The 11,323-nt window shown below is 48.7% G+C and overlaps 1 protein-coding gene across 1 annotated transcript; it reads right to left on the bottom strand.

Annotated features, from left to right (window-relative positions):
* Nucleotides 1–5,543: 5,543 nt before the first annotated feature.
* On the bottom strand, nucleotides 5,544–10,902 carry HDAC3 (histone deacetylase 3; the record flags this gene model as incomplete). Its single annotated transcript, XM_010076676.1, has 11 exons — nucleotides 5,544–5,616; nucleotides 5,903–6,060; nucleotides 6,458–6,537; nucleotides 6,971–7,029; nucleotides 7,146–7,235; nucleotides 7,594–7,658; nucleotides 7,848–7,921; nucleotides 8,013–8,093; nucleotides 8,572–8,705; nucleotides 10,694–10,749; nucleotides 10,846–10,902. Coding segments are annotated over 11 exons (924 nt in total), but the record flags the coding sequence as incomplete, so codon positions are not given.
* Nucleotides 10,903–11,323: the final 421 nt, after the last annotated feature.

Here is an 11,323-nt window from a genome sequence, read left to right on the forward strand (position 1 = left end):
CACTCTGCTTCAATTTTCTCCACCTTGAGTTATCTAAAAAGACATCACCCAGTGGGGCTGTGCGTTGGCTGGAAGAGCTTGTTTTCCACATCCTGAAAAATGAAATTAGGAAAGAAGGTGGCAACCTGCCTGCCAGCCTGTGTTAGGCTGTAGAGAGGAGAAACAGCAAAACCCTCCCCAAGGCAGGAGTTGTGGCTCACACCAAAGGCTTCCGAGAGAGAGGAAAACCAAGGCAGCATCCTTCATCTCTGTGTGCCGTTAGGAAAATTTACTCTATAATTGTTAACTTCTGTCCAACTCAACAGTATTGGGGACTGGGAGAGTGATTTTCTGACCTCAAACACACACTCTGGAATCAATAAAGGCCATGGCACTCCCAAAATCCTGCCCACGTCATCTGAGTTCAGGAGTTGGGACCCTTGGGGGAAGATAATAGTAAGGGACAACAGAGAGGATAACAGTAATACCATCAGCAGAGAGAAAACTCCTCCAAGAGATACAGATTTTCTCACTAATTAACTGATGGAACCTGAGGCTAAAGAAGAAGAGAAGACATGAACTCTTCTTTCCATATTAGATATGACAAAGGTTTAACAGTCAGCACTGCCTGGAAAATCAGCTGCTTCCCAACAGGCTCCTTCACTCCAAAAGCTCAGGAGAAGCACAAAGAAAAAACCACAGACCTGTTACCAGGACCCTGCTTGGTCCCCGTTGAGCCAGGCTTTGCCTCTCCGCTTTCCACGACAGAGGAGCTCCAGAAAGGCTTTGAGTTACACTCTCGGGCGTCCATCCACCAAATCCCGAAAATAAATGACTTTATTTGATCATCAAAAAGCACAAGCACAGCTTCACAGACTACACACACTCTCAGCATCATTTGGGGTTTTTATGGATTCACAGGGGCAGATTTTCACTCCATCCATCTGGCTTTTGATGTGCAAAGAGCCTTGGGGACCCCGGGCTGAAGTGTTAACCCAAAACGAGCAACACCAACAGGTAAACTCAATATTTTTGGAGTCTCCTGAAAACGCAAAATTAAAGAGTAAGAACAAAAATACAGAATGGAAATATACTACTATTTTTTTTCTTTTTTTTTTTTTTTTTTCAGAAAGGAAATCAGTGCCACAGCTTGCCAAGCCCCGGGTGCCCGTATCAGCAACTAAAACTAAACTAACGCCCAAAATAATACAGTAAGTGTTTTTTATATTGATCAGCAATAATTTAGGAGGAAAAAACCCCAAGTTTTTGTTAGCTCCTCTAAAAGCTGGAGGTGCAGGAGAAGCCATCGGGACTGCTCGGCTCTGCCCACTGCGCTTCTTCCCCTGAATGCTGAGCCAGGACCATGTGGCAGAGGAACAGTGACACCAGCCCCAGGACCCCCCCAAGTCTTTACTGTCGCAGGCAGGACGAGTTGGGCTAGGGGAGACGGGAAAAATCAAGAAAAAAAACCAGCAAGATAGGAAAAATAATGCTCCAGCAGCCAAAATCATTGCCACCCTCTCCTGCCCATCCATCACGGCAACTCAGCACAGCCCAAAACCTTAGAAACTCCCGCTGCTGCGCAGAGGTGTGCGAGAGTGTGTTCTTACAGAAAATTAAACCAGGCCTCATGTAATTCCAGCTGTCGCCAGCCCATCCTCTGTTTTAGGGAGCAGCCTGACAGTTATTCAGCGTCAGCTGCGGATTGTGAGCCAGTGGCCAGGAGGTGCAGGTTTCCCAGCGGATCCGGGATATCCAGGTCAGTGCGGGGGGTTTCAGGCTCACCCTGATCTTACCTTGGCACCAGGCGGCCGTGAGTGGGCGATGGCAAGGATAAACGTTGGTCCAGCGCAGCTCCAGTAGCCCTGCAAAGATTGGATTGCAGGTGTAATGCATCATGCTTTCTTATCATTGACAGCTCTGCTGCAGGGCAAAAATACAACTACAAGGAAAAGCAATAAATAAATCTTGGCAGCCTGAACTTGTTTCCTAGTTATTTCCAAGAAAAAAAACAAAAACAAACCAAAAAACCCCACCCACCTTTAGAAAGCCAGGTCAGATGATACTCCAAATCTCCATCCCTGTTTCAAAACAGGACAGGAAAAGAAAAAGCCAGGAGAGTGCTGGGGGAAGGAATTTGCTGGGAGGGCTGCAAGGTAAGTTCATTCCCATCTTCCCAGGTAAGAGAGAATTACAAGGGGAGGAGGAGCCCCCTTTTCTCCCCCCAAAGCAAACACTCCCCAGGTGGGAGCCTGGATCACTCCTGTAACTCAGTTTTGTCACAGCGGGGGATGCCAGCAAGCCAGCTCTGACACCAGCTGAGATGGCCAGCCAGAATAAAAAAAAACACTTTACTTTCCATTCAGACACAAGTGTTTCTTTTTCCACAAGTCTGGCTGGTCGCTGGAGGGGCACTTTGTGTCTTCTGATTTGTAAAGAACATTATCCAGAATACCTGAAACAAAGAGAGCTGACCCAACAGGGGTCAGAGTCAGGGCCATCGAGCCCCGTGGCTGCTCTGCAGCAGCCAAACGTGGGAATGGTACAAGCATAGGGTGAGCACACAGCGATGCTTCTTCAGGGTGCTCACCCAGTTGCTGACAATTTGCACCCAGAAGTGTCTTTGTATTACCAACCTTGATTTTTTCCACCCACAGTCCCTTTGTGAAACCACATTCACAGCTCCTGGTGGCAAAAGCTTGCACAGCTCAGCCAGGGGTGTGCAAAGCAACCTCTTCCTTTCGAGCTGGCCACTCGTGAGTTTAATTTGATGCTCCTCCAGTATCTAAATATTTGGAGAAACCATGTCCAATACTCGTGGTTTTACAGACCTTACAAATCCTTTCCCAGCTCCATTCCCTCCCCAGCTTGAGAAACCTCATCCATCGAGTCATAGAATCACTGAATCATTAAGGTTGGAAAAGACCTCAAGGATCAGCGAGTCCAACTGTCAACCCCACACCACCCAACCCACTAACCCGTGTCCCCACGCACCACATCTACACGTTTCTTGAACCCCTCCAGGGATGGTGACTCCACCACTGCCCTGGGCAGCCTGTTCCAATGCCTCATCACTCTTGCAGTGAAGACATTTTTTCTAATATCCAGCCTAAACCTCCCCTGGCGCAACTTGAGGTCATTTCCTCTTGTCCCATCACTTGTTACTGTAGAGCAGAGCCCAGCACCCACCTCACTGCACCCTCCCTTCAGGCAGCTGTAGAGAGTGATGAGGTCTCCTCTCAGCCTCCTCTTCTCCAGACTTAACCCCCCCAGCTCCCTCAGCCGCTCCTCGTCAGACCTGTGCTCCAGACCCTTCCCCAGCTTCGTTGCCCTTCTCTGGACCTGCTCCAGCCCCTCAATGTCCTTCTTGTGGTGAGGGGCCCAAAACTGACCCCAGGATTCAAGGGATTCAAGGTTTGGCCTCACCAGTGCCGAGTACAGGGGCACAATCCCTGCCCCAGTCCTGCTGGCCACACCATTGCTGGTGCAGGCCAGGAGTCATTCCTCCCACAGAAGCTGTGCTAAACCTTTCATCAACCTTCTCCACACCTAGCCTAACTCTACGATAACTTATTTCTCTGGACACCTCAGTGGGAGGAACACTGACTTATTGCCTGCCCCATGCTGAAGTTACATGAACTGGAGCTTGCTTGTGGCCAAGCTTCACCTCCTCATCACAAAGCTGAAGCTTTGGGCTGGCGGTTGCGTTAACATCCCAAGAGGAACAGGCATCGCCTGCCAACACATCAACAGATCGGGTCAACTCGGTTTCTCCCTCTGGCCCTCACGTCCCAAGTCAGATACCTTCTGTTCAATATTTCCTCCTTCTTTTCTCTCTCTCTTGTTTTTCTGCAGGCTTATTGGCAGAGGCTAGACCCAAGAGGAACATCAACCCGCACAGGCCAGCACCAGCTTATTTGATAAAGGGTGAGTGTCCTGCACCTGGGGAGGGAGATAGCGCAGGCCAGCACCAGCTTATTTGATAAAAGGCGAGTGTCCTGCACCTGGGGAGGGAGATAGCGGCAGGTCTGAAAATGAAGAGAAACAGTCACTACCACAGGCTGCAAAGTGCAGACTCTTAAGGAAATTGCAACTCAAAGAAACCACGATATCTACAATTGCGTGAAGGTGTCTTGAATCAGCCCTGCAGCTTCCTGCAAAGCTTTTACTGGAATCAGAGGCACAGGCAGGAGCATCCAACAGCCCAGATGTCCTCTTGTAAGGGAACTTGGGGCACTCTCCTCATCCTGCATTGAGGCTGAACACTCACCAGCACGCACTCGGAGGAGCCGAACGCCCTCCATTCATTCAGACAGGTCAGATGTCAGAGGACACGACCCTGCCGGGAATGATACGTGTGTTCTCAATCCTTGGGATGACATGAGTCAAAAAGGTGTGAGCATTAAAGAGACGAACAACAGGTCAGGTAAGAAAAATACTGCCTCTTATTTAATGTTTAAAGACATCAGTAAACAAACAGTACAGACAGAGGCTAAACCCCTCCCGCCTCCCCTAACGGCACACTCCAAACCACGACAGGTACCAGGTGACAACTCTGGAGGAGAAGCAGATTGAGATTTGAGGGATGGCCAAGAGAAATCTCTGCTGTGTGAGGGCAAGACAGGACTTGGAGGAAGCAGCTTCCCTCACCCATGAGCAGAGCAATGTCTCCTGGGCACAGTCTAAGAGGGAATGGTTGCCACTCCGAGCAAACAGCCCAAATCTCTTGCTAACACACAGAAGGGCCGTGTGTGAACTTGAAAAACCCAGCTGGAAGCTACATTAGAGGTGCAAGACACACTACGTACTGACCTTGGCAGCCAAACCTCTATTCCATGGTGATTTTAGCCTCTCGAAGAATAAAGAAAAGGAAGTTAGGTCCAGCTCGGCAAGTGTTACAGTACTCATTTGTGAATGCAAAACTGAGTCTGGGGGAACAAACAAGACTCTGCTCTGCATACATTCGTCCATCCTGCTCCATCAAGCTGCTCCCTGCTGCAGGGACACTCCCGACCCCTATCCTATGTCTTCTCGAACAGTTTTCCTTGAGGTGTGGAGCATCAGACGACTAAGAAGGGACATCAGGAAGCAACTCTCAGTGCAGGCTTCAGAGGACAGTCGACTGGGTACCTGAGCGGAGAGCCGGGGAGAACAGAATGTATCAGGTGTTGCTGCTGAAGAGAGGCAGAGATCACAGGCACAAGCGCTTCAGCTCCCACCTTGCTGGCAGAAGCCTTCATGGGAGTCACAGGGGTGACTGAACTAGCGCAGGTCAGGCTCTGATGGCAGTCGCGCAGCTGCCAGCCAGCACCCAGCACAGATTTGAGCGCTACTTGAATTTCCATTTCCCAGAGTGGTGACAGCCGGAATAGTGACATGTGGTGGAAAGTACGGAACATATTTCACTGCTCTCTGCCTCTCCAGGGAGCAGACGCCTGCAGTGGTGTTGTTTCTGCTGCCACCACATGCAGTCAAACACGATGGGAGGGCTAACTGGCTCCTACGGAGCCCAGTTATCTGCTCCAAGCACCCATGTCCAATGCAGGACCCCCCATAGTCCAGAGTCCTCAGATCTCAACGTCACTCTCTTTGTCGTTATCATGGTCACCATCATAAAACTCGTTGGCAGCTTCAGGCCTGGGGGAAAGAAAATCACCACCAGTGAGAAGAGCCCCAGCACCCGTGGGGCCAAAGAATGCCTCGGTCACACTGCCCAGCGTCAGAAGACGCCTTGCACCCAACACCCCATGAAATGTTATGTGAGGAGACCACACAGTTCTAGAGAGAGGCTCCCTGGACAAAACTAGTGACTCAGAAGTGACCTAGTGTCTGTTCTAGAAAACAGATGGTTTCCAGCATATCGCCTGCCCATCCTAGCAGGGACGGAAAGGGAAGCTCATTTCTCCAGAACAAGAGCTGGTACCTGCTGTAGTTTTCCTCAGAGCCTCTTTCCTCTGGATCAGGCTCATCGGTGCGATCGTAGCTGAGCAGGTCAGAAGGGACATCATGGATCTGCACGCTGGGAGCATGGTTCAGCATTTTCAGATTCTCAAATATTGTCTGCCTGATCTGATCCAAGTACTACATAGAAAAAAACAGAGAGGGACCACAACAGTGAGACCTGGCAGTCTGCACAGAGTCACAGTTACTAGCACTGCTACCTGCCTACATCTCCATGTGGTGGCCATGAGAAACAAACCTGTGCAAAAAGCTATTTAGCTGAGCAGAGGAGATGGAAGAGTTAATTTAATCGCTGAGACTTAAGCACATCGAAAAGAGCGAGACAGCCTAGCAAGGTTCTCAAATGCTACAAGACTTTCTGACATCCCAGAGGTAAGGCTCTGCTCGTTCTTAGTCAGCTTTCTGCTCTGCAACAGTTCCCTTGCCTGGGCTCCACCTGGTTTCACAGGATGGAGCATCAGCCACAGGGTTTTGGGAGCACATAGCTGAACACCGCAGCAGGGCTGCAGGCACTCACCTGCCTAGAGTTCTGATTTTCAATCCTTGTACTGACGTCAGGATGAAGGGTGAAGTCTGGAGCAAAGTATTCAAAGTACTCTGTGATGGAACAAGCAAGAGAATTACAGCACAGAGGCAAAGGGAGCCCGGCCACCCACTGCTCTGCTTTGCAGAGACGCGGAGCTCACTCTCCCACCACGCCAGGAGTGGCCAGACCTTAAAAAGCACAGCGATGTACAGCTCTGCAACCACAAGGAATTCATGAAACAGAGCGAGCAAAAGTAACGCTCAGGGCACTGAACAGGAAAGGACCGAAATTAAATGATGAATGACACAGTAAGGGTGTGTCTGCCCAGCAAAGCCTACACGTGGGAGGTAGAAGGAGACTAAGGCCATCTCTAAGATCAGAAAGTGCTGCCACTTTGGCCCTGGCCTTATCTCTGGTTAATGCAGAATAGAAGTGTTAATTCTTCAGTTGATATAACGAGTACTTTAGCTCAGCTAATGAAGAAAAAATGGAACTCCAACTTACCACTGTATGGGAGCTCTTCGCTAATTGCTTCCTCTACAAGCAACGATGTTTCGTAAGTCCTGAAAACATGAAATATGAAGAGCTCAGTTCAGAGAAAGCTACATAGTGCATGCAGGGGCAAAGCCCACAGCAACTGCTTAGCAAGTGACCTTCAACAAACAAAGAAGAGACTCACCAGCATCGCGCCACATTGCGGACTGTGTAACCGCCTCCCCCCAGTACCAGCAAGGGGATGTTGAAGCTCTTTACATACTCCACACACTCCCTAAAAGCCCCAAAGAAAAAGCGTCAGAGCTGTCAACCGTAGCACACATTCACGCGTCAGAAATGCCACCGCGCGCTCAAACACCACTGTGGCCGCTGTGATACACCCAGAGTGCAGGGCTTCCACCCAGGGAGCTGAGCAATGTACTGCTCTGCGAGACAACGCTCTGCAGCACCTCGTACAAAACCTCATTCTGAGACCCCCTCCTGTCAAACAAGAGTTCAAAAACCCCAAAAAACTGCTGGTGCTGCTGGGAGGCTGAGGTCAAAGCTCAGGATAGCAGAGGACTCCTTAGAGCCCTTCAGGTTAAAGGATCGTCTTTCAGCTAAGTGCTCTGCCCAAGCCCAGCTGTACTTACCCATGTCCTCTTATACTGAGGTTAAAACAACCCAAGCGGTCGCAACCCAGAGAATCAGCACCACACTGGGGAAGAGAAAAAGAACAACTGAGTTTTGGCTACAGAGGTATTGCTTTCCAGACACACAGCAGCATTCCCAGCCCTTGGCCACCCTCATTCACCAGAGGGCACAGAGGGAAGCTCAGCCAAGGACACACCAATCCTGAACAGCCTCTGAAAGGGATGGACACATGCACAGAGGTTTGCTTTCTTACCTGTAGTACTATGCAGGTGGGCTGATAGTAATCTACCACCTGGTTAATGACAGGTTGGAAGAGGTGTTTATAACCTTTGGAGAGAAAGGTAGATTAGTCGTGGCTCTGGAGCAGAAGGATCACAAATGTCTGGGCAAGGGGAAACAGCAGGAAACACCTACTTACTTTGGTCATCAATGCCATCTCGTAGAGGCACGTTGAGACAGTAGTAACGACCGCTCTCTGCACCAACTTCATACATGTCACCTGGCCAGGGAAAGATATGAGAGTCACAACAGCTCTGAGACTTCAGAGGTGTGGAAAGGCCAGATCTGGTCTGGATTTAGAATCCCAGAATGGTTCCGGCTGGAAGGGGCCTTAAAGATCATCGAGTTCCAACCCCCTGCTGTGGGCAGGGACACCTCCCACCAGCCCAGGTTGCTCAAGGCCTCATCCAGCCTTAATCTCTTAACCCAGCTAGGATCCCTCTGTCTTACAAATACCTATACTTCTGTTACATTTCTGTTCTATGTATATTTCTGTTACATTGTTATATGTGTGTATATATATATATATGTTACATATGTTATATGTATATTTCTGTTACAATTGCTTTTTCATGCCCTTTCTTCCATCATTTCTCCCCACAGCTCTCATTTTGTGATTTTACACTTCTATAATCCAGCAGAGCTTTCAAAGGATTCTGAAGCAAGACCATGGTCACACTATAAGGGAAAATACATACCTGTACCAGGAAAGAAATAGTTCCCATATTTATGAAATGACACTGTCATGACACGGTCCGTCAAGTAGAAGGCTTCCTGCACACCATCTCCGTGATGGATATCAATATCAATATACAGAACACGGGGGTGGTATCTATGGAATACAGGAAGAAAACCAGCATTACTGTCTGCCCCACACGCCTCGGTGTCACCTAGAGCTCTGAAAACCACCACCGACATCTACCTGCAAGCCCACTCGCCAGAAGAACTCACCTCTTCTACCCCAGGCATATCAAATGGCTTTAGAAATGTGGCATTTGTACACAGCCAAACACACCCCACCACTAAAACATGTTCTTCTGATGTGCTCGGAAAGAGATATTAGAATAAAAGGTTTTCACCTGGGGCCAGAAATATCTTGGAAAGTACATGATAAAGAGAACATATATTAACCACCTGGGGGTTCGAAAGTTGTGGGCTTTTGTTTCCTCTACAAACAATGTGCCATTAATTCATCTTTAAGAGTGCAAATAATTTTTTAACCCTATGTGGAAATGAAAGGCAAGCCAGACAAGGAGGTAGGAACACTTACTCCCTCCACGTGCCAAAGTACTGGCAGCACTATGTCCCAGCTGGTTAGCACCAAGAACTGGACTACATTTACTGGAGAAGCAGCCTGCTGGGTCACAGAGACAGAGGGTGAAGAAGGGGTGATCATCACAGGTAAATACATTGGGGTAACGGTCAAAGCTGATGTGCTGCAGAGCACTGGAGACACAGCCCTGAGCCATCCCTGCCTGCCAGCTCTAGAGCTGCCTGCTCAGCTGGAGAGAACTTCTCCAACTTTTCATAAGGGAACACTGTATCTGGTCAACTCCCAGAGAGTAGGGAGTCTGGCATCCATGGCAAAACCTAGGGGACTGGGGAGGACCTAAAAAACCAAGACAACATTGAAGCAGAGAGGAGGAACATGGTTTGTGCCATCGGCGCTGGAACCACAGCTTTCAGCATGTCTGCAGTGATCTGATCAAACCACTTGATGGTGCTGGCCCATGCTGCTTAGCAGAGCAGTACCCTGCCTCAGTCTCCCAAGAGAGACATCAACTATTTAAGACAGCCCGGATTATTCATCCTATAGACAAAAGACAGCAAGGATGAAAAAAGGGGATGGATGCACAGAGGCCTTGCACACTGGTAAAGGGAGAAAGGGACCTTCTAAGAGCAGAGGCACCACGGTACTCCCACGGTGGGAAGCAAAGCCAAGTATGCAGCCACCTGCTGCAGAAACGGTTCCTGAAAACAGGGAACAAAAGAACAGGGATGTGGTACAGCTTCCCATGAGGGCTGTATTTGAAGCCTCTGGCATACGGGACTCGTGAGACTAGAAAATGGGTGTGCAGAGATACCCAGTGAAGACCTGAGGTTCCAAACATGGAGTAAGGAACACTAGCAGAGAGAAAGGAGGTACAAGAAACCCCAATACATCCTGTAAATCTGACTTTGAGAGCAAGTAAGCTTGCCACCAGTCATGTAACTATTATCTGGTCAACCCCAAATCTTTTTTAATTCCATAATATCTTGTCTCAGAAGACAGGAGGGCATTGTAGAATAATAATAAAAAAAATAATCACAGATTGATCCAAGAAACAGGAGGTATTTCTGTAACTTCTCCTCTCACTCCGAGTTTATTTTTCATTTTCTAAAAAGAAAAAAAAAAATGGACTATTTTCTACTCAAAGCAAGCATCCTTTGATCATCCATGCGTTGCTCAAGTCCTGTTCTTAAGCCACTCAGGCAGATCAAGAAAGATTCAAGTCATTTAACTATCTCCAGTGAGCCAGAATTTGCATTTACCTACAAAAGGCTCACTGTGGCAAAAGCGCTGAGACTCGGGAGACCCTGAAATGAGGATTTCACAGATGGACGAGAAATGGAATTGAAGACCTCTCCTATCCCTTAAGCTGCATACTGCAAAACTGAAGTCAGATATCCCAATTCTCAAGCCCCCCTTTCTTATGCCTAAAGATGAGGCCAGGCCAAAAATCAAGTTGTTAGCCTTCCTGGACTCTAGAAAGGCAAATGTGGGAGAGAGGGAAACCACACACCAGCCAGGACAGTGCCATACTTGCCCCATGTCCTTACTTGAGCAGCTCCAGGATGCCGATAACTATGTCGTTGACATAACAGAACCCAGAAGCCTGGCAAGACGGAGAAAACCAAAGAGCATTAGAATGGGATTAACAAAGGGCCTGAGACTCAAAAAGATAGAGAAGTACACCGATTCATCCCATTACCTCAAACTTTTTTGCATGATGCAGGCCCCCTGCCCAGTTTATTGCAATGTCGCAGATCTAAGAAAGGAAAGATAAGCCAGTTAAAGGTGACAACATGGGACAACCACCTTACACTCACTTCCCCAGTGCAACCACTAGAACCCGCCCAGGCCTGTGGCCCACAGACAACCTCCTGGCCTTTTCTTCTCCTAGGAAGGCCCTTCCAAAGCTCCATACTGGTTAGCCCAGACAACGGTTTTGGTTACCTCATGTCCCTACTGCAACAGTTCCATGCTCTGCATTCCTCCTTAGACAAGAAAAGATCATCTCCTACCTCCACTGCTCCCCCTCCAGCCAGCTCCAGGCACATACAGTTTGTTCCTGCACTTGTTCTTGGCACTCACTAGACCCTTCTCAGGTCTCTGAAACAAACTTCCGCAGGTTTGTTTGATACCCCCCCAAGGGTCCTTCTTAAGGGTAGGGAGGCTTTGCAGAGGGA

The sequence above is a fragment of the Pterocles gutturalis genome, unplaced genomic scaffold (assembly GCF_000699245.1).
Source record: "Pterocles gutturalis isolate BGI_N339 unplaced genomic scaffold, ASM69924v1 scaffold46283, whole genome shotgun sequence".
Classification (NCBI taxonomy): domain Eukaryota; kingdom Metazoa; phylum Chordata; class Aves; order Pterocliformes; family Pteroclidae; genus Pterocles; species Pterocles gutturalis.